The 24,778-nt window shown below is 33.1% G+C and overlaps 1 protein-coding gene across 1 annotated transcript; it reads right to left on the bottom strand.

Annotated features, from left to right (window-relative positions):
• Window positions 1-12,283: 12,283 nt before the first annotated feature.
• On the bottom strand, window positions 12,284-13,711 carry LOC147390146 (uclacyanin 1-like). Its single transcript, XM_086417223.1, has 2 exons — window positions 13,481-13,711; window positions 12,284-12,769 (listed from the first exon to the last, which is right to left on the bottom strand). Exons 1-2 carry the CDS (start codon window positions 13,665-13,667, stop codon window positions 12,453-12,455), a joined length of 504 nt encoding a protein of 167 aa, XP_086273349.1. The 5' UTR covers window positions 13,668-13,711; the 3' UTR covers window positions 12,284-12,452.
• Between the last annotated feature and the right edge of the window lie 11,067 nt (window positions 13,712-24,778).

The raw sequence follows: 24,778 nt of genomic DNA on the forward strand, positions 1-24,778 counted from the left end.
AAATAAAGTAGAGGATTAGAATAAGAAGATGCAAGCTTTAAAATAAATAACTACATCTTAACCCCACCTTATCCCTTGGTGAATTTGAATGAACTTGCTCTTTGAGAAGTGAACTTAAGAGTTGAGTGAGGTGGTTGAAGGTTGAGTGAGTTGAACTTTGGAAGATGAGAGTGAGTAGGGATTTTGGTAGAGTTTTAGGTTGAGAAATGGGGGCTTGAGAGCATGAGTTGATCATAGAAAATGAGGGTATTTATAGAGTTTTTGGAGAACTTTTGGAGATAAAGTGGTCCAACCCTAAAAATAAAGAAAATGGACATGAGATTTAGGTTGTTTCTTTTTGGATTTTTCATTTGTATGAGGGTAAAGATGACATTTGTAAAGAAATCCTAAAAACATTCTTTGATCCTTGATTTTTTGGTAAATAGAGGTGAGAGAACAAAAGTACTTTTGGGAGGATGAATGAGGGAGTGACATGTGTAAATGTGGAGTGGTAGGTAAAAAGTAGATCTTGGTTTATTTGTAAATAACTCATAAAGCAAGGGTGGAAGTGTAGTTTTGAAATGAATAAATGGGAAAAAAAAAGCACATTTAGGAGGGTGAATAGGAGGATGACATGTGTAAATGTAAAGTGATAGGTGAAAAATGGACTTTGGTTCATTTGTTAATAACAAATAAAGCAATGGTGGAAGTATAATTTTGAAATGGACCAATGGGAGAACTTCATGCATGTACTTGAAGATTCTTTCCTTTTGAGGGCATAATGGGAAGTTCCCTCACCTTTATGGATTATTACCAATGACCAAACAACCTTTTTGGTTTGACTAAACTTTTTGAGAAGGGTATTCTTGAGTTTTCACAAAGGGAAAGTTAACCCTCCAATTAGATGATGCATTGGGTATTGGGGGCTTATGAGGTATCAACATGTGTCATCATATGAAGGGGTGAGAGAATGGACTTTGAGTGGGCTTGGTGTTAGGCTTGGGTTTGGGTTAAGATATGGACTTGGGTTTGGGTTAAGACATGGACTTGGGTTTGGGTTAAGACATGGACTTGGGTTTGGGCTTAGGATGGACTTGGTTTTGGGTTTGGGATATGGACTTCGGTTAGGATATGGGTGATGGGCATAGGTTTAAGTGGATTAGGGACAAGGTATGAGCATGCAATGATATGAGATGCAATAAGTATGCATGCATAAATGATGATGTTAAGTGGCCATGCGGGTCCATTGAGAGGCTTAAATCTAACTCGGAATCAATTCGAGAAAATTAGGATTTTCCTACGGGTTCGTGCAAATTGGGGTGTCTACAAATGTCACGTGTCGATAACTTGTACCAGAAGTAGGGATTTATTTTTGACTTGATTAAAGGATCACCTCATTGAAGGAGATGATCCTTATAAACACTTAGCCTTGTGAACTACATGTGTTTTTGAAAAGTGTTGGAGATGGTTATAGATCCATTCTCATGAGTTGAGAAGGATCCAAAAATCGATTGCCTCAAAATGATTTAAGAGGTTCAAAAATCGATTCTATTTTAAAAATGGTTACAACCCCCATATTTTCAATCGAACCAAAGTCCAATATATCGGAGATAATGGAGGGGAAGCATTACTTCTTAGGGGCTATCTAAAATAAAAATTAAAGAGAGGAAGGAGATAGTAGAAGAGGGACATGGAGAGGGTAGAGAGAGAGAGAGGGAGTGTATCCTTTGACTCTATCTTGAGGCCTTAGTTTCTTTCCTTATTCTCTTCTTTTTTTTCTTCTTAAGTCTTTCTTGAGTTGAGTCATCAGTAAAATATGACTATGTATTTTAGAGTAATGTGAGAAAATTGAGAGTGAAGTAGAGGATAGAGATGAGTTGAGAATGAGAGGGTATTTTCTCAATTTTTTATTAGCTTTTTCTGAGTTGAAAATGAGGGTGATTTTATAGGATTTGAAAAGTATTTTTAAGGGAAAAATGGGATTGATTGATGAAAATGAGTAAAATGGTTTGAGTTTTGAGAGAAAAGTATATGTAAATTGAAGGGGATGGATAGGCATTTGTGTAAGGGGGTTATATGGGTTATTTATAACTCAAATGGATTGAATCTTTCAATCCATTTGGGTTGAGTGTTAGGTGGAATGCAATTAATGATGTATGGTTGAAAGAATGGGGGTGTAAAATGGTGGTTGAGTGTTTAGTAAATTGAGGGGATGGGATTTTAATTAAAATAATGGGTTGTGTAAGAGGGTAATTAATTAGATTTTTTGGAGGGTAATGAAGATGGTGACATATGTCAAGATGTGTGGAGATTAGAGGTTTAAGTGAGTTGATGGGAGGGGATAAGGTATTTGATTTGAGAGAATAGAAATTTATAGGGAATGATGAGGGTAGGTTAGGAGGTATTTGATTTGAGGGGATGGAGGTTTTATAAAAATTGATGAGGGTAGGTTAGGGGGAGATATAGGTTAGAGGTGTTTAATTTGAAAGAATAGGGATTTGTAGAGAATGATGAGGGTAGGTTAGGGGAAGGTATGGGTTGGAGGTGTGAGTAGATGATGTTTAGAGAAAGGGCAATGGGATAGGTAGTGGGATGAGGGAGGTGAATTGAGATGGTGACATGTGTCCCACCTTGATGATCATGTTGATTGGTTGTGATGTTGGGTTGGGTTGAGAGTTGAGTTGAATTGAATTGGGCTTAGGTGGTAGGTTAGGCTTGGGTTGGGTTGAGAATTAGTGGGCTTAGGTGGTGAGTTGAATGAGTTTGGGTTGAGTTGAATTGGGTTGTAGTTGGATTAAGAATTAGTGGGCTTAGGTGGAGTAGGTTTAGGTCCATGAGCCACGTGGTAGGGCTTGGACCATTTATTAAAAGAAAAAAAGAATGATTTTTGAAGGTTTAGGCTTTAGGGACCGTTCCGATTTTTATGGATTTTTAGGGCATTTTGCATCGAGGGCCCAGTTAAATTTGGGTGTCTACAATGACGACTCCAAATATTCGTAGAAGTGGTATTCGAAATTTGAAAATCATGCATCTACTGTTTGGATCAGATTCAATTGTGGTCATCTAATTTCATTGGTTTGGACTTCTTATATTTTCTACATAAACCGTCATTGGGGTTCTTGAATTTGATCATTCAAGTTATCAAATAATACATTTGATTCTAGTATTTTTCACAAGGAAATTCTTATTTCTGTTGAAATTGTAATGAAATATTTGCTCCAAAGATTGAATGTTTCTAATGATTTTTTTAGAGCATTTTGGATTTTTTCTTTAATTGAAATATTATCTTGAAAAAAAAAACTCTAGACAAAATTGAATGGAAGAACAAGATTTATTCATTCTTAGAATGTCAATGATGACCCCACCAATACGCCAAGTGGTTTTCATTTGGCTAAGATCTAACATCGGAGGATGGACCACAGGTGTAGATCATCATTTCCATGTTTTATTAATATGTAGCATGGCAAGGTCAATCTAGACCCTTAAAGACAGGATTATTTAGTTTTAATTAAAGACTAATGTACATTACAACTAGAATAATCCCATATAAACCACATTCATAAAATTACCAAGAGATAAACCCTAATTCAGATTTAGAAACCTATGTAGCAAAATAAGCCCAACCATAAAAATATGGATCTTTTTTTTTAAAGGTCAACAAGGTTAAGGTAGACCTAGGCCAGCTACAACCTTAGGAAAAGATAACCTCTTTTATCCTGGAAGAGAATAAAAACAAGTGGAGGCGAAGATCCACAAGTGATCTCTGAGCATCCCACAAAAAGAAGAAATGACTCAAGGTAGTCAGCCACCTTGTTGGCTTCTCTAAATACATGGAAGAAACTAACTACATTGAAGCTAGCCAATAAGTTCTTGATTGACAAAATCAAATGGAGGGCGTACCAAGAGGAGCTCCATTTGCCATTTAAATCTTTACTCCCATAATGGAATCCAATTGAATTAGGGTTCTAGAACAACCTTTAGATCTAACAGGCTTTAACCTAAGAAGAATACCTAGCATCTCGTAGTATATAATTGATTTTGGGTCTTCACACCCAGCCAGCCACAACTTCACCATCTCAGTCTTGATTGACAGCCCCATAGTTTCTTCAAATTTTTGAATACGAACCATCATTGTTAAGAACATACACTCCCTAATTTGGTTTCAACGAAGAGCAGAAAATATTAGATTTGTGAACAAAGGCAGTGTTGGTACCCCAAGCATGCAAAAAGATCTATTGTAGTCGGAGTCTTCTATCTCGTTTAAGGTGTCCTCAAACTTAATCTGAACATCTTCAATAATTTTTCGAAGCACTTGTTCTGGGCCATTGAATTTACCTTGGTAGATCCTATTGCATCTTTCCCTCCATATGTGGTATATAAACGCACAAAAGGCTACCTTCTTAATTCTTTGGATATGAGTACCTCCCTTAAAGCTTGTGGAAGACCATTCAATCTCATCAGCCTACTCCCCAATAAGTCTACTCATCGGGCACTTCTTGAGAATTTATGTCCATTCCCATCTCGCGAAATGGTAGCCACTAAGAGTGTGATTGGTGTCCTTTACATGGGCTCTATTGAGCCTAATGAAGTGGGCCCAGTGGCTAAACCATCACCAATCACGTGTTTGGTTTTGGATGTTTGTGGTTGCACGTCGACGTTTAGTTTTAAGCGATTCTCATAATTATCAGGATTATTGCTGGCGAAGTAGTCGATACCTTCTTGATCAAGGTTGATCTTGTTTACGTCGCCCGTGTACATCCTGATTGGGTTGCTTAGATCACAGGATAAGAATTCTTCTTTGTTTCTCAATTATATATTACTATCTTGGGCCGTAGAAAACAGGAACTTTGTGTCACATACACAACATAATTATAAAACTTGGTAACGAAGCCCAACTGAGATCGATTTGACTCGTCTGAGTCATCTCTTTTTAAATTGATTTACTAATATAAATATACTAGAGTTTGTCCGTCATTGTCTTTTTGGGTTAAGTAGAAGAGGAAAGGCAATAATGTGGGAGTGGTATTATTGAAAAGAGGGTATTACAGACGTGACAATAAACTTAGAGGGATTTTCTTGAAAATGGCGGAAGAGGAAAGATAATACAATTGGAAGGGTATTCCTATAAAGAAAGAAAAAGGAAAGGCAACAAAGTTAAAATTGCCTTGGAACTTCGTAGTGTGATTATATCTCAACCCCTCTTTGTAGAGAAGATAAAGGGAGTAAGGCTCATCGTTATATTTTATTATATATTAAAGTTTGGTTGTGCCCTTTTCAAGCCGAATCTAATATGAAAATCCAAATCCTAATTTTTAGTGTCGAAACATATCCAATATCAAATAAAATCCAACCCGTTGTCAGCTCTACTTAGAACACACCAATCTACATTTCATAAGGAAGAATGTGCCAATAAAACCTCTCTTTTTGAAAAATAAATGCTCTTTGAATACTAAAAAAGAAACTAATTATGTTCCCATGTTCCCTAGGGTTGTCAATCAGTCAATGATTTGGTTCCTAAGAAAATTAGAACCATAACCACTATATTTTTTTGGTTTCGATTCTTGTCGATTTCGTTTTCAATTCCAAATTTAAAATAAGTGGAATCGAAATCACCAAGAACTACGGGTACCCATTGTTTTCGGTTCTCAAGAATTGAATGAGGAAAAAGTATTTCAAAATCATTATAAAAAATAACAAAGTATCAATTTAATTATAATTTATTTTACTAAAAATATGATTTAATGACTCTCTTTTTTTTCAAAAAGTAAAATTTACTAATAATTTTTAGGAAGAGATGACACATTTTAAGCTCCAATATTTAGTTTATATGAAAAATTGAAGAATTTTATGTAATGTATGTTAATTTTAAAATATAAGAAAACATTAAATTATGTAAAATATAAAATAAATCGGTTCTGGCTACCGTGGGTACCCATCAAATAGAATCTAATGGTTCCGATTCTTATCAATTCGGTTCCATATTAGATCTGATTCTAATCAAATCCAATTAAAACGGAATTGGAACCAAAGTTTTCAGTTCCTGGTAAATGGGTACCCATTGATGACACCCCCTACTCTTCCCCACTTCCAATTTTATCTTTATATATATATATATATATATATATATTCTATTTGTATTTTTATTAGTATCTTCGCTGAGTGGTGTGTTACAAGCACAAGTTTGGCGTGGCAATATAAACTATATATCCTCCATGCTGAATGTCAATGAAGATGAGAGGCACCCAATTCGAGTAATCATAATCTGCACGATCCTACGGTCTCTATATCACTAACCAAACAACTAACAGACGACAGTAGTTTATAATGGTAGACCCATGCAAATCAAAGTTATGTTCTTTGCCGTTCGTGAACTATATACAATGGCTTGTCTACATCTAACTTAAAAGACAAAAACGGGACCCACCTCAATATATCAGACTTTGCCACGTGATTAGACAGGGAATCTTCGTGGATCTTTTCCGTCCACCCATGCACCTTCGGGGAAATTTCCATTTTCGGATATTTATGACAAAAGTCCAATTTAAAATGACCATTGTGTGGACCTGTGGAGTATGACTATAAATATATTGAAAGTAAGGTGAAATTATAAGATCAGGCATCATTTAATTTAGGGCCTTCAATAGATAAGCTATTACTCAAATGCCATTCGAATAATCAAATATTATTCAAAAAACTTAATTTTAGATCAAATCAATGATATATGGATTTCAATAAATTATGTATAACTAGGGATGTCAAAGGGTCGGTTTCTAAGAAAATTCAAACCATAACCACTATATTTTTTTGGTATTAGTTCTGGAAAATCAAATGAAAAAAATATTTCAAAATCATTGGATTCTTATTTTAAGGACTTTGGTTATTAATTGACTTAGAAAAGAAGATTTGTAATGTTGTTGATTCCTTTTTAAGATATTTTACTAGAAAGATTGTAAAATATTAATTTGTTGTCAAAATGATGTGAAACCACTTGGGAAAATTTTGTAACTCATACATGTATATCCTTTTATTTTTTTAGATTTTAAAATATATATATATACCTATTGAATAGGACTGTAAGAAAATCATTATGTACCTCTATTTTTGTAAAAATATTTCACATGCCAAGCCGTGATTTTAAAATACTTTTCAAAATTTTCTTGGGTTCCACATTTTAATAACTTATATATAATTTAAAATCTCTACCTTTTGCTTTCCTTGATAAGATGTATGCAAGAAATTTTGATGTATATAGGTTGGAGTGAAATAATTTATATTATTTTTTGTGCCCAAATCATTTGGTAAAAAATTGTAAGAATTTAAGTGATCAATGCCATTCAAATTATTTGCTTTTCTAGCATACTCGAATTCATTTATTATTTGCTAAAGAAGAAGAATCGTGATAATACAACACTCCCTTCTAACAAACACCAACCTTAGATCATTTGCCTTGGGATATGCAGAACGATAAATCTTTTTCTTGTGTACACCAAGGCATTTGATCTATGGTTCTGTGAAGAACAAAGAAGAGTGTCTGATGTAATAATATATCAGCTCATGCATGACCATAGACACAATAAACGCGAACACTATCATACCTATTAATGGGCCCACACTCCAACAAAAATAGGGTTAGCTAAGACCATAGAAGATGACATATGGTGGATCTTAGTAGGGCTGTCAACAGATGCTAATCGGTTCGGATACAGTAATATTCAAATTCGAATTCAAAATTTTTATATGATATCTGAATTCGAATTCAATTGATGTTTTAAAATTTTATTCGAATTCGAATCCGATTATCTTATCGGATATTGGATAATATCTTAATAGAATTCGAATAATTTGTGTATAAAAAAAAACATAATTTTTCTTTATCCAATTCATTTTTCATTATTAAAAAAAAAAAAAAAAAAAAAAGACTTATTATATATTATGTTATTTATATAATAAATAAATAAAATAAAATAATATATATTATATTATTTATATAATAAACTAATCAAATAAAATAATATATATCATATATTATTTTGAATAGGTTATTATCGGATTCAAAATGTTAATATTCGAATCCGTATCCGATAAGGATTCAAATCTATAAAATTATCCGAATTCGAATTCGATATCCAAAATTTTCAGAATCGAATTTTCGACCATCCATTGACACCCCTAGATCTTAGGATATTGGAAGCAATTCAGTTCCACCTTCAATCCCAAAAGTCTTAAAGTGAGGTGGCGAGGTATGGCTCGTTCAACTGTGGTTCGAGTTCTAGGCCTAGTACAGCTTGAACCGGTGATTCACTCAGAGCGTATACAAGCTCTACATTAAGGTAAGCTTGGAGGTAGTAGAAAGTCGAGATGATCAATATCTTTGTATCCACATATTGTGAGTAGTCATAGATATAGACCGATACATGTAAAAGTAGGACTTTTAAAGCCACATTTAGATATTATTTTGTAGAGATTCTTTTTTGTGTTTCGAAGTGATGGGTTTTGTTTGGTTAGTTTGATGTTTTGATGAGGTGATTGGAGTTGGAGAGATGGGTTGTCTTTCGTTACAATGGGAAGACAAGAAATGAAGATGAAGTGGAGGGAGTGGTTTTTGCTGATTGGATGATGATAAAGGGCCCTGATTGACACTATGAAATACCAATAGAATAAAACCCATATAACCAAACCCCATACCTTTATAAGGTTCTTGATCTTACTCTTCATTCTTCTTCTTGATATCTGAGAGCAAATCTTCCCATTTAACATGTAAAAGTGGTTGGGATTCTTCTAAGTCTTAACAAATAAGGTCCCCTTCCCCCCCCCTAAGCTTTACCCTACACTTTAACAAACGTGTTTTGTCCTACATGGGTTAGAAGTTTTGGAATGGGCTGATTTTTGGTGACGATGACCTCTATGGTGAGGAGATCATCCTCACCAAAAAGCAGCTCATTCCAAAACTTCTAACCCCATCAAAAATGGTTTGCAAAAAATGGATGGTCCACGATTTTTCAACTTGTAAACATGGGGCTAAAAATTTCGGAATGGGCTGATTTTTGGTGAGAATGATCTTCTAATCATAGAGATCATCCTCACGAAAAATCAGCCCATTCCAAAACTTCTAACCCATGTACGACAAAACATGTTTGTTAAAGTGTAGGGTAAAGCTTAGGGTGTTGAACATTTCCCAACAAATAATTTACGTAACTTCAACAACATGCACGATTTGCTCTCTTATGACACACCGACATTTTTAAAATTAACTCATGGGTAATTATAAAAGCACCCCACAAATTAATAAGAACAACTCGCACCATAGCCAAATTGTTTTGTCTCATAAGGGTTAAAAGTTTTGGAATGAACTGATTGTTGCTGATGAGGAGATCATCCTTACCGAAAATCAGCCCATTCTAAACCTTCTAATCCTGTTAAAATAAATTCAAGAGCCATAAGTCATTCATTTTTTTTTTGTAAATCAGTTTTGATGGTTGTCATTAATTTACATTTTAATATGACGCCCATTTTCCTTTTTCTCCTATAATTAATCTACAAATCATCCCTTCTCCATATTTCGTTTTGATAAGCAAGAATATAGAATTTATTGATGAAGAAAAATAGATAATGTAAAACAAACAACGGGGGCATAGTCCCTAGTTGAAGTTGAAGTTCTAAGAATTGAGAAATCTATATAGTAAACTCAATCTGGATTTTAGAAATCTATATAGTAAACTCAATCTGGATTTTAGTCGTTGCATGGCCAAAGAAGTTTCAAGTCAACTGGCTTTTAGAAGTGCCCAACTGGTCCCATTTGACAAAACCACCAACCATTGGATCTTGTGTTTTAATGGTTGGGATCATTTGTTTTTTCACGAATTATTCTTCATGAGTCAAGGGAACCTGACCCGACATCTAAGACTGACAACCATTTTAATAGAATTTACTACAACACCATCGGATGCCATTGGATCTTGTAAATAGATGGTCTCCGAGAGATATAAAAAATCTTCTGTGTTCTTTGTCTTTTTTGTTCTTTTTTTTATTATTTATGTGATTTATTGGTGAATAATCTTGCTGAAAATTAGATTTCGAGGTCAATCACATATTTGACCTCCACAGATATCATAAATTTTTAATCAAATATAAATATTCCTATATTTGATCCGATTAATATAAGTTGACAATGGTAATTTAATTTTGGAGAGTTCTATTTGTGCACAAAATTTTGACTTATGGTGCACTAATCTTTTCTCCTCTCAAAACATCAAGTAACCAAGTTTTTTTTCTTTCAAGAGTAAAAAAGAGAGAGATCAAAATTATTTTTTCTCATTGAAATAATATTTTCAGAGAAAGAAAGACGAAACCTATATCTTCTCTTCCAAATGATCTCTTAAAAGAGAGGTAGATGGATGAATTCTTTATGCCAAAGTTTTATTTATTAAAAGATTTTTTTTTTTTTAAGATTTTGAAATCTAAGGTTTTAGTCTAGGTATTTTTATGATTTTAGAAAATGATTTTTTTATAAATAAAATTTCTTATAAATTTTTAAATCAAATCAATTTTCTCAGCCTCTATGTATTTATTTTATTTTATTTTTTGTCCCTCCTTTACCTCTTCCCTTTTCTCTTCAGCATTTATTCTCTTAAGTTTTTCAAGAAATATTAAGAGTTTGTGTTCCCATAGAAGATCTCTACTTGTAGTGTCCCTTTAGACATAATAATATTAACTTGTAGTAGTAGATTCTCAAGAAACCGGGTACAAAGAAGTCTTATTTTTAAAACTAACATAAATGGTGAAGAGGTTTTATTTGGTGTGAATAGATATTATTGTCGACCCTGAAAACTCCATCAATCAATCATGATCCGACGTTTTAAGATGGATCTCCTCCAACAACATCATGAACTTGAGGAGTGATATTGAAGTCGTGTCATTTTGAATTGGAGGCCCACTAATCCACTCCAAAATATTGAATGAACCCTTCATTTCATGATTTTATAGTGCAACATATTCGAACAAATTTTATTAACTTGGCCAATATTTTTAAAATGTTTCTCAAGTCATTTGCGTTGTCAAACAAGAAAATGTTTGGGATAACTCACAATGAATATTCTAATTGTTCTTAAACGATATCGAGATAATTTAGGCAGGACGTCTGAATCTCAACGCTCTGATCATCATAATCATTACCTTCGTCAACATCATCATCATCATCATCTCACCATTATTATTACATCATCATCAATCAAAAGTGTCTAACACATTTTTCATTAGTTGACAAGAGAAGACTAAGTTCAAGGGTTATGTCACAAATTTGAAAGTATAAGGATATCTCAAATATTTTTACAAGCCGCGTGTCATGTTTAAAAAAAATAATAAAAAAGAGGTTGGTCCAAAACTTAAAATCTTTTGTGGCAACTTCAAAGTTTTTCTCCTTTAATTTGAATTTCTCTATCACACTTTCCATACAGTCCTACTCAGAGCCATGAAATGTATCTTTTAATGGTAATTGAATGACAAAAATACCCCAACTTCACTGTTAAATGAACTTTTTTACACAAAAAAACTGATTTTCAAAACCTACCTACCACCTGTTTCTAGCCGTTCATTTTTGTACTTTCTAGCTTCCAGCAACGGCTGAGATCACACACTATTCTTCTAGAAGCCAAAAATTATTTGCTACATTCAGATGGCATTTAGGATGGTGCATCACCCACCAGGGGCAGAGTCAGGATTTTGTTTTTGTGGGGGCAAATTACAAATAAAAAAAATTTCTGATTTTCTATGGGGACAAAGTAGTAGAATGTTAAAATTTTTTGTGGGGGCAAATTACAAATAGAAAAAATTTCAAAACTTCTGTGGGGGTAAAGCAGTAGAATGTTAAAAAAAAATTTAAAATTATTAGTACCTCCCTATTGATTTTAAAAATTCTTGTGGGGGCAATTGCCCCCAGTGTAAATCCGGCCGTCACCCACCATCAATACCATTCACCTTATCCATCTGAACAATTCTAATTTTGATAGTCCAACCATGCTTTTAAAACTTTAAAAACTCATCTTGGATCACAAATCGATCAAGTCACGATGAATATGAATGGGAAAATTCAAATAAAATTATATTTAATATTTTAAAATAAATAAAAATATTTATTTTTGTACTCCAATAAATATAATAATTTGATAACTCACTCGAGTTTCTAATTTGAGTTTTGACCTCGAAATTCTACAGTGTTTAGTGAATTTGGCTAAGTTTCGAGCCCACTACTATGGTAGGATGATTTCTATTTAAATTAGATATATATACTTAAAGACCAAATTCATAATTAGAGATATAGTTAAGATAACCACTATCAAGTTTCTAAAAATACAAACATTACAGCCTTATGTTCGGCTAACATAAGCCACAAATACAAACCACAATAATCTAAAAAAGCAACACAAACAAAATAATAAGTGGTCCTATAAAACCCTAATTAAACCCTAGTTCGGATTTCAAAAGCCCATATAGCAAAGCGAGGCAAAGCCAAGCCATAACAGAGTGGATCCACCACTAAGAGCAACTGATCCTGAAGGAGTGGGCCCAGCAGCCAAAACAGCAGGTTTGGATTTAACGTCCACGTGTACCTTTAACCCATTCTTGCAGTTATCGATATTACTGCTGGAGAAGTAGCGTATACCTTCTCCATCAAGGTTGATCTTGTTTGCACCATCAGTGTACATCTTGATTGGGTTGCTTAAATCACAAGATAAAAACTCCTCTAAGCTGCTCAACTCAGTGATGTTATCTTGAGCAGCCCAAGACAGAAACCCTGCCACGTACGCACGTATAATCATAATTAAAAATAGTAAAATAAGTATTAGGCGGGTTGACGCCCTGTACCCAAACCCAACCCATTTTAAAATGGTGTAAGATGAGTCGACACTATTTTGACACAAATTCAATTAAACATTATCAAAATGCACTAATTTCGTGTCGCTTTCGAATCGTGTTAACTGATCGGATTGAGATTGCCACGTCACGTGGTTGGCAAATCGCATGAATGCTTTTGTAATGATGGTCTAACTGAAGATATTTTCAGGATTTGTCGTTTTTCTAAACTTAAACAGCGTTTGAAGTTCTAAATCAAACATACGGCTAAGATGGGTGGAAAAGACCATCAGTTTCTAGCAATCCGTAGTCTCTAGATATCATTTCCACCTACCCATCTCAGCCGTCCATTTAATTCAAGATATTTTCAGGATTTTTTATTTTTTTACAGCTAAACATTGATTTGCGCCACGTAGATTATATGAGGACGCCTTCCTTGGCTCTTTCCTCTCCCTCCAATGCTCAAACGTAGTTTAAAAGGTTGAGAAGGGAGGTCTTCTAGGGATCATTGCAGTGAGAATCCCTAGGAGTATACTCCCATCTCAACCGTAGAACAAGATAGAAGATTAACTACAATCCTAACCGTCAGATTAACAAGAACAAATGAACTGACGGTGAGGATTCGACTAAAATGAAGGAAAAGAGAGCTTACAGATGTTGTCGCCGACTCTGAAAACTCTGCCGGACAACCATGCTCCGATATCAGAAGATGTGTCCCATCCACGATCACCTCCCACCACATGATGAACTTGGGCTTCGGCCCATGTTCCTCCAAGGCCCACTGAGATCAAAACCACAACCATCACCATAAAACAAACTCTCATCACTCTACTACCCATTTGAAACCACACTTTGATGAACTCTGTAGAGCAAAGTAAGATGGGTGGGTTGCATATTTTATATCATACAGAAATACTATGCTGTATAACTTCGATGGACACAAAACGTCCAACGAAAGACTAAGATGGGAAGATTATCTATTTTCGTGATTCCCAAGGGAAGGGAACTCTCTTTTTTTCTCTGAGCCGTTAATCGTAATCTAGTAAATGCCATAAGGGTTCTGCAATGACTAAAATACCCTCAAGTCAAAGTTTTTTTTTCCCCATTTTAGGAGAATTGTAATACACTGAATCTCAAACCTACCCACTTGTCTTTTATAACCATCGTCTTTCACCGTACACGTGTGGTATGAGAAATTCTTTACTACATCCAAGGGTCATTTAAGATGGTGCATCCCATGCAAAATAATTGTAGTACGTGGCATTAATCCTTGGCCCAACAATAACTATAGTACAAAATTCAAACGTATGATCTCTTTCGTCTTTTAACAATGATAAGTAATTTTCAAATGGCCAACAACAACCACTTAGATATGAAAGATAAATATGGGTTTCCCAAAGACGCTTCCTAGAGAATCTTTCTTTGAAAATTGACTAGTTGCACATCAATCTTAAAAAAAAAAAAAAAAAAAAATTATAATTTTTATTTTAACATACTACTTATACTTCAATATCTAATTTTTTAGGATTTAATAACCTTTATTTTAACTTATAATTTTGTATTCTCTACTCATTTTCTACTTTACTCATACTTTACAATTAATTTTGCTTGTGTTCTCTTTCACTTTAAATTAATGAAGGTATGGATTTTTAAAAAAAAGTTATAAGGGAACAAAACTTTTTTAACTTGATTTTGAAACGGCAAGGTGGTTCTTGCAAAAATTATTAAATTAATAATAATTTTTATGAAAAAATTTGAGGAAGAACTAATTTATTTAAATAAAAAAAAATGGAGTGCAACAGTTTTAAAAAAAAAAAAATTGAAATATAATCATCCAAATGGACTGCATATGGGGATTTTTAAGTGATAGGGTACAATTGGTAAGGAGTAGTGTGCAACTAATGGGTCCTTTTCTCTATTATGTATACAAAGACAGCTCTTGTGAGTGGTGACTATCTTTTAGATGTATCCTTAGTACACTTTGTGTTCTCGTCTCATCTGAACCGTCCCTTCTTCGGTGCCGATAATAAAAGTTAAAAGTTAGTTTTAGACTAATAAAGTCATTGGTCCGAAGTAGAGTTGTGCTAATCTAAGAAGTAGAACAAATCTACCATTCCCAAATGTGTCATGTCAAGGTGTCAAATAAGTATGCACGGTGGGTATGTCAGATTATCACAATTCTTATATTTATTATAAAAATAAAAATTACCCACGTTTTTCACGTGGAGGGATATTTTAAAGAAGAATGAAAATGATATTGTCCAATCGGCATTGGACAGCAATGCTACAACCAACGTCTGAGATGGAATGATGTTCTTTCTAGAATATTTGATCTATGGGAAATCTGTAATCTCATCACACCGTTCAGCCTTAATTATTGAGAAATCAAAGATAAATCTATATATTAGATGGGTGGTTATGATCTCTATGACTTTTGTAGATACTGGATTTTGCTCTACACTTTTCCTTCCTCTCTTTATTCGGGCGGACCTGCGAATTAGCTCACTCCAACGATCAAATTAGACACTATGAAAGTTAAGTCTAAAAATCTTAATCTAATTCAGAGAGAAGAAGAAAAAGAATCCCCTTTTTACCCATGGTCATCTTCCTTTTATAAGTATCCAACTTGATCGTTTTCAATGTCGTTCTTTGAAGTGACCCAAGGTAGTTAACTTACTCTCAAGGTAGTTAGTCCACTCTCTGACACGTCAGCTGCAAGAATAGTTGCAACTGCTCTGTCAATCCTTGAATGATCAGAGCTGATCTAACATGGTATGGGTTGTCAAAGCTGTCAATCAATGGCACGTCTGTCAAACTCGTCTTGCCGACCTACACTAGCATTTGATATCTACGGAATACGTCATCCGTGCTACTTGATGGATTGGTGATGTAGGTTCGAGCTGGGTGTCCGTGCATCCGAGGAGTCTAACTAACTGGGCACATATGGCAGTTTATCCGAGCTTCAAGACCATATACTTCCAAGCATCATTCGAACCACATGTCCATGTTTGAGAATTTCCCCCCACAGCTTCGATCCTTTAAAGAAATGGATTGGATTTCGGTCTAAACACATTGGATCAAATATTAACATTGAATAAGAATGCAAAACTCTTACTCCAAACCCAACCCAATCCAATAACAATACGATTAGGACCTATTTTCTGATTAATTTGCCTACCTCATAGAAGATGAAGTATGTGGTGCCCATTGATAACATGGTTTTTAAACTGGTCAGAGACCTAGACGTATCGTCCGAGTTAACTCGATATCGGAACTGAACGAGACCAACTCATAAAGTATTTTGAGACGATCGCGTATCGTGAGACAAACGAGTCATCTCGAATGATATTTTCAATATCTCGGGCAATACAAATGAGACAACGCAGAAAATGATTAACTCACGAGTTAAACAAGACATATCAGACGAGATTTCAAAATCTCGTCCAAGTTAATCGGGACAAACAAGTTAAAGTCTCAACCCTCTATTCTTTCACTCCTAAAACGATTTTTTTTTAATTTTATATATATTTTTTTTGAGTTCATTTTTTAATAAGAATCATTTCTGAAATTTTCAGATTTTTTTAATGGTTAAAAAACCATTGTCTCAATGTCGAAGGAGACGAGATGAGATATCGAGTTTAAAAACCATGATTGATAAAGACTATTGTTTTAAATAGATATGGATTGTATCCAACCCTAAAATTTAAAATCTGAGTCTCAATTTTTTTTTCTTGATTTCTTTGACCATTTTAACGAGTTATTTTCTCTTCATTTATTTTTAATAATTTTTTTATTATTTAATAAAAAATTGAGTATTAATAAAAATAAAAGCTACTATTGTCACACCAACTTTTGCTAATACCACATGTGTTAATCTTAGGTTTTTTTCTCCTAAGAATAGGGGTGGCATTAGCAAAATTTGGTGTGGCAATAGAATCTCTCATAAAAATCATATTTTATTTATTTATTTATTAAAAAATAAAATAATGCTATTATTAAAAGGACAAGTGCATGGCACGTGTTCCCTTTCCCTATAGACACTTATTGCATAGTATAGTGGGGACTTTTTATATTGATTAACGTACCCTGGCATCTATGCAGCTCACACAGAAGAACTTGTCGGGAGGCCATTAAAAGACTTAAAAGAAATAAGTGGGCCCAATCCTAGTACTGATAGTCAAGGTGTGGGCCGGACCGAGCGCAAGTATGGGTTGAGATATGAGTTGAGTGACGTGGAAGAGAGACCATGGTAGATTTGCCAGTCCAAGAGACACGGCACCATGTGTCCGATGTGGGATTAAACTCAAAATATTTAATTATCGAACATTTATTATGATTATTTTAAAGGATTTATTTCTCATAAAGAATGACTCGTGGAAAACAAATATATGATCCTCACTTTCTGAACAATAAATCATGGATAAAAAATTATCTTCAGTAATTGAGATATGTGCTATTAAGATACATATAAATCCTAACCGTTGGATTTTGTGTTTATATAGTCGAGATCGTATCTTTATCATATCCAAATTGTTAGTCTTGGCCCAAGAGTTAAGGGCTTTCCATCAACATAACTAGTGGGATGTTAGGAAATTCTAAAAAAATGTATCTCAAGAAAAAAAGATTTAGTGTCTTCTTGAAAAATCGAAATTAATATCTATGCAATCTATTTTTTTTCTCAAATCCTGAGGTCCGTGTTGATGGAGAACCTCAATAATGGGTTGATCGTGGGGGTTAGAAAAGTAGAAGTCCTCATATTTCTCATTATTCCGTGATTCCTGTCTTAGGTACTGAATCAGAATCCAATAATGTGGTACTTTATTTCTCCACTTTTCTTACTATTTTATTTTATTTGTTTTATTTTTGCTTTAAAATTGAAACATGTTTCACATGTTACCTTACTTTGGGGTTAGGTAGTTCCGATGTAAAAATAAATAAAAAAACAAAAAAAAGGGATGATGACTTGTGAGGGACTCTTTATTGAAAATATGTACTCATTAGTCCCTTAGAAAATAATGAGGGCCATTTAAGTTTCACATAATGAAATATTCACTTATTAAGGATATTTTCAAGATTTTTTAAGAAAAATATCTAAAATATTTTTTTAACAACTTTACAAAGTGATTTAATCTAAAAATATATGGAGTCATGTAAAAAACGTGATCAATTTATTTATTATTAATATTTTTTTGAAAATAAAAAATAAATATTTTTATTTATTAAATTATATTTATAAATTTAATATAATTTTATTTGGTTCATTTAAGTAGACTTGCTAATTTTTTAGTTGAATCAATTCGACGAACATTCAAGTCGAATTTTAAAATAATGTTTTAATTATTTTAAACAAAATTTTAATAAATCTAATATACATAGATCAAATTAATTTGATGATGATGATAATAATACTCATCTCCATCATCATCATCATCTATGTGAGTTAAAAATCACTAATTTTGGGAAGAGAAAATAAGGAATTTTTTTTTTTTTTTTTTTCATTTAGATTTTTTTTCCATTGTTATGAGATGACTATGGTCAAGAGGCATATCATAAATTTTAAAATATAGGATTACTTCAAATCTTCTCAAATAAACATGTTTCTTTAAATCTCAAAATTCGTTGAAAAGATAATTATGGCATTTTCACTTCAAAAATCCTTTTTAGACTAATATTTGATAAAATGAGTCCTAAAGAGTCCATACATTTTCATAGTGGATTTTTTGGTACATGTTTTCAAAAATTAGGTCTTTGGGGTTATTGTCCTTAAAGAAAACTATTACCCTGAAACGACATTTGACACTAATCAGCAAACCAACGGACTGTTATTCTTTTATTAGAGCTGACATTGATGTTGACAAGAAGGGTTCAACTAGGAGTGACAATCTCAACACGACCTGCAAACACAACTCGAAAACGACACTAAGTTAATAGGTTTGGGTCAAGCTTAATTGGATTTAGGTCGTAATAGTGGCAATCCATCTAATACAATTATTAAATGAGTTGGGTTTGGGTGCTAGGCGTCAACTTGCCTAACCTATTTGGACACATTTAACTATTTTGTCATTAACGTGTAATTTTAAATATATCAATAATTATTTAAGAATTTTTTAAATTACTCATTCTTTTCTAAAATTTCCCAAAACTTTTTTCATAATACTTTTTATTATCAAATTCTATAAAAATATAAAGGGTGTTTTAAAATATTTTTAAATTAATAAATGGTTAAGCTTTAGTTTGGGAAAGAAAAAAACACTTTTCTTAATAAGTTATTTTTATTAAAATTTATAGGTATGTAGTGTTTGATTCTTAATATTGGCAAAATGACCTTCGATAATATTTAAGATCTTACCAAACAAAGCTATTACGTCTCATGTGATAATGAAATAAACTTTGCTTAGCAAATAATAATAGTAATAATAATAATAATATTGAAAAAATACTTTCTTACTAAGTTAATAAGGAAAGTTTATTAACCACATCACCTTATGACATCCAAAAACATGATCTGATGCCACATGGTTGTGAAAGACAAAATTCTACAAATGTTGAAAAAAAATTTCAAAGAAAGTTGTTTTTCACCATTGATCTTATTTTACACTTTTGTGACTTTATTTTTAGTAATGATATTTTATTTTTTGTGGTGAAAATGAAACTTATTTTTATAATAAAGATTAAAATTTTATTAAATTAGTTATATACAGGTTGGGTTTGGTTTAAGTTTTTAACACGATTATTAAATGGGTTGGGTTTGAGTTTAGAAAATTTTCATAATACCCTTACCTCAACACGACACGACTCGACCCATTGCCACCCCTAGGTTTAACAAAGATTTCTTTAACCTCAAACGAGGTTTAATACACAACGTCAAACATACAATTGAAATGGAAGGGGCTCTTTCGTTTGAGAAACTTAAATTCATTTAAGGTCCCTCTTTATATCTTTGTTATTGTTATCATAATGGGAGGGGACGATTTATAAAGGTTACCTCTATTACTCTATATCTTTTTGAATAATGATTTTTCTAACACCCCCCTCTCACATACGCCCCCATCATAAAATCGTAGATCATTTGCCGTGGGATATGTAGAAAAAATATTTTTCTTGTATATCCCAAGGCAAATGATCTACAATTTTGTTATGGGGGTCATATGTTGGAGGGGGGTGTCAGATTATCGTGAATCTTTTTGTTTTTTGTTTGATAATCAAGTATCCAGTACACAGTAGACTAGCCCATATTTAGGCATTGTTCAATTCATAGACTATGGTCTTGTCCAAGGACTAGTCCCAGGAAACGTGCAACACCTACACATCACACACACCAGGTAAGTGAGGGTACGCCCTCGCAAGTAGCCCCTGAGCAATTAATGTTCATACTAGGTATTGAACTCACGATCAATAGGTATTAACCGCTTATCGGTTCAAAATTGCCATTGAGCTAGCCCCTCAGGGTTACTCAATTACTCTATATCACTATTCACTTACCTGATTTTTTTTTTATTCTTTTTTTCTGATTAAAAGTTCTTTCCAACACTATTTTTTGCCATTAAAGTTTTCAAAATAATACCCTAACTTATTTAATTTAATTTCTATTTTTTAATGTTATTTTGATAAATGTGAAATTTTTAAATCAACCCACCAAGAAAGTTGAAGAGGATGTTTATTTGGATCAGCTCTCCTACTTCTGCTGATTTAAACTAGGACAATGCAACTATTGGGATATATTTAATGTTTTTTGGAAACATTTTTTCAAAATAATAAAAGCTATTTTAAATATTTAGTAAAGTTATCAACTGGTCCCAATCCCAATCAAGGCCTGTGGAATCAATCCCAATATTTGCTAATTAACTTGGTGTGTATTAGAAAAGAAAGGAGTCTCAATTGATTATATTGATACAATTAAGAATATTTATTAGACAGTTGTGTTAAATATGAGAACAAACGGAGAGGAGACTAATGAATCCCAAGCTACAATTGATTTCTGTTACGTATTGACTTTGAATCCATATTTATTTGGTCCTCTATTTAAAGCTGAATTATTTATAACAAAGAGTGCACACCTTGATATATGTTATTTGTAACTGTTGTTGTATTTCAATACAAAATCAGAATTATGTAAAAGGACGTTTGAGTTTAAGGCCTTTAGAATAAGTAGAACTAAGTCGAGAAATGTAGGTAAAGTCTTTTAGAGATAAACTAAGAGAAAATTCGACTAAAATGGTTTGGATACGTCCAACAAAAAACAATTACAACCTCAATTAAAAGAAATATTCAAGGTGCGAAACATCGTAAAAGAACAAAGTGAAATGGAGGTGATGTGAAATTATGGTGTATAAGAATGTGGGGATGTGTTCAAGTTCAGTTCTTCATAAACTAGTCTGGTTGATGAGTTAATTAAAAGAAATTATTAGATAGGAGTTATACAAAAACTAATAAAGAAATAATATAACTAGATTATATGTTTATCATCCAATCCCTGCCAAAACTTTGCCGAGCCCAGCCCAAACTTAATCGAGTCTGTTAGGTTCGGGTAGGGCTTAGTCGACTTAGAACCCAAGAGGGTATTGGGCTGGTGTCATAACAGCCCGTCTCTTCGAAGCCGAGTTAGGGCTCAAACCCTTGTCATTTTTATATGTGAGTTATACATTTTTTTATCCCACTTTAGGAATTCTCATTATCTTTTGGGGTATTGATAGTATTCACTAATATTACAAGTTATTTATTACTTAATGCTGTTAAGAAAAATAAAAACAATTGAGAACGAAGAAAAGAGACATAAGATGCAATCACACAAAAGCAAAGATTTTACAAGAAAATGTAGGAAACTCTCTAATAAATTATAAACTAAGAGAAAGTCTACTTGGGTGGGCAAGCTCAGAATTACATGACACCGTAATTAAGTGTAAATACAATATCCACGAAACAATGAGTTTTTGCTTTGGATCTTATAAGAATTTTTACTTTTTTATTTTGAAACTGAGGTATCGAGGCTTCTTAGAGAACTTGACTAATCCTGTGGCACATTAGATCTCTCCAACACACATTGGATAATTTATGGGATAAATCCATGACCCCGCCCTTTCTACTTGATGAAGCTCCCACATAGGAGCTATCTTAAATTAGAGATCAACCTGACTGGATGATCATGAACTTATAGTCGTAGATTCTAACTTGACCTAATGCTAGATACACATCATTTCTTTACTAAATATGTTTAAATTGAAAATTAATTAATCGAACACATTGATTATAACAAACGATATTTATAAACAATAACAAACACTATAGACCAGATATCATGGACACTCCACACGATTATTATATATTCTTTGTATTTATTCAGTCAAAGTTGAATAATTCTACCAATTGTGATAAAATGACTCGTCAGGTGGTATAGTAAATCGACTCACAAACATGACAAGTTTGGAACCGTAAATCTTTCTGCCTCGGGATGCATGATTGCACTAATCCTCGAAAAAAGTGTATCCTGAGGGGAGTTGTGTATCCCAAGTACTGATAAGATGATGGACTTTTGGTGGACAGACTTAACGCACGCTGACGTGGAAGCACATAACTTATTAAAAATAAAAAGAGAGAAAATTTCTCTCTTGCTCGTTTCTACCCACATATTTATTTTTTTAGATTTCAAATCGTAAAAAAGATCATTAGGCCCACATTGATTATCACATTGACAATCCAACAATACAAACATCTAGATTTCATGAAAATATTCATATTAAAAAAAAAAAATTTAACAATTGTTTTTCGAGCTTGATCCATGGTGTATAAAACAGATGGCTACCGACCTCCCACATTTAAAAATAAAACTCAACGGTGAAAAATAACTGATTTTTTTAAAACGTCATATAATTTTATCCTCTACAACTCCATTTCATCAGATCATGATTTTGAATGTCACAAGGTGATCAAATCTGAAAGTTACTTTTTTCACTATAGGCAGGAGAAAAAAACTCTCTTTTTCTCTCTTTTACTTTTTTAATAAGTAATGTGTTTCCACGTCAATGTGCATCATGTCTGTCCACCAAAAATCTGTCATATTATCAGCACTCTTAAGTCAGTCAAAGTTGAATACTTCTACAAGTTGTGATAAAATGATTCGTTAAGTGGCATACTCAATTGACTCACAGACGTGACAAGTTATGGAATCGTAAATCATTTTGCCTCGAGATACATGATTGCACTTCCTCATAAAAAAAAAGTGTATCCCAAGGTGTAAAGATCTACGGTTTCCAAACTTGTCCACATCAGTGTGTCGATTGAGTATGCCACCTGGCAAGTTATTTTACCAGGACTCATACTTCCACCACACGTAAAATATGTAAGGGTATTTTAGACATACCCTTCTAGCTCTTGGTTAATATTTGGAGATAACTCTTATTTTCAAAGAAGTGATATAAACAAAATTACCGAAATAACCTCATGCAACCTTTTACCCAAAGCCCTTGCTTCTGCTTTGTTTTTTTTCTCCCTTAAAAATAAGCCTCCAAACATTGATTTATGAGTCGTGATGAATACACGCAATAAATTATACATGGTTGACCTGGCGAGGGCGCATAACCATAGATATTTTTCTTTGAGATACACAAGGATAAAAGATCATCCTAAAGAAAAAGAATTAAAGTTTTGTGCCCTAACCACATTAGCCACTTATAGACTGCATATCATTGATTACATGCATTCATTATTAGTCGTTGATTTATTTGGCAAATTCATCAAAAGAATATTTTTTTTTTCTAAGTATAAAACATTAATTAATTAAAACAAGCAAATTGTGGGGATTTGGGGGGAAAGATATTAAACATTAGCGTATCTAAATCATTTTATTGTTCTGCTCTATAAGACCATGGTCAAGGGATATGTCATCAGTTTTAAAAATATTTGTATCACAAATAATTGTTGTCTAATTTCCCTTTTTTTTTTTTTACTAATGACAATATGACGTCCTTTTTTTTCACACACCCTTGTGCTCCCTAACATAGCAATTACAGAATCATAAACATTTTTCTTTTGTATCTTGAAGCAAATGATCTACGGTTCTGTAATGAGGGCATCTTGAAAAAAAAACATATTTTTTTTCAAATTCTTATGATTAAGAATTGTGCTAGAGTGACTTGCGCAGGAGATACTGAAAGCGCCGTCGATCCGCGGGTTGTGAATCCACTTTTTGGGGTCTGGGAGTTGGGAGTCGCCACCTAGTTATTATGGTCTAGGTATTGAATATTGACTCTAAATCAGAAAAAAGGTATTAATCGAAAAAAAGAAAAGGGTCCAGGGATCACATTACAGGATCAGAAGATGTTAGGCACCGATCTCGCCTGGTAAATGTTGATCTTTACTTTTTTCAAAAATTATTACATTGCTAAAAACGACTTAAAAAAATAAAATTAAATTAAAAACTTAACTTACCTGAGTGATTGTAACAATTGGCTCCCTCAGTGCTGGTGGAGAACATCCTCGTGTGAGTTTTCCTATTTTTTATTTGTTATCGGATTCGCTTCTAATCTCTAAAACGAGGAATCCTTCTCCTAGATTTGAGTATTTTTTATTTTTTTGTATATTTTTTTGAAAGGTTTATGTGTATTTTTGAAGGATTTTAGGTATTTTTTGAGTAAAAACTGGGGTTTAGGTGTTAGGTAAGGAGTTGGGACTTCGGATTTAAGGTTTTGGGAAGACAAGGGATGTTTCCGACCTCTCTTTCGTAGGGTTTCTCTTGACCTACGAGATTAGATTGGGAAGGTTCCTATTTATAGATTTTTTTAGAAGAATTAGGATTTAACTAGTCTCCTTTTAGATTAGATAAAGTTGTTTAATTAAGGCTTTAAATTTAGGTTTTTAGGGTTTTGATTCTTATGTACAATTAAAGAATATATTTTTTAAGTTTTTTAGAGAATCCCATTAATTATATCTTTAATACTTTAAGACCTCAAATGGA

This window comes from Akebia trifoliata, chromosome 11 (assembly GCF_017979445.1).
Source record: "Akebia trifoliata isolate Shusen 1 chromosome 11, ASM1797944v1, whole genome shotgun sequence".
Taxonomy (NCBI): Eukaryota; Viridiplantae; Streptophyta; class Magnoliopsida; order Ranunculales; family Lardizabalaceae; genus Akebia; species Akebia trifoliata.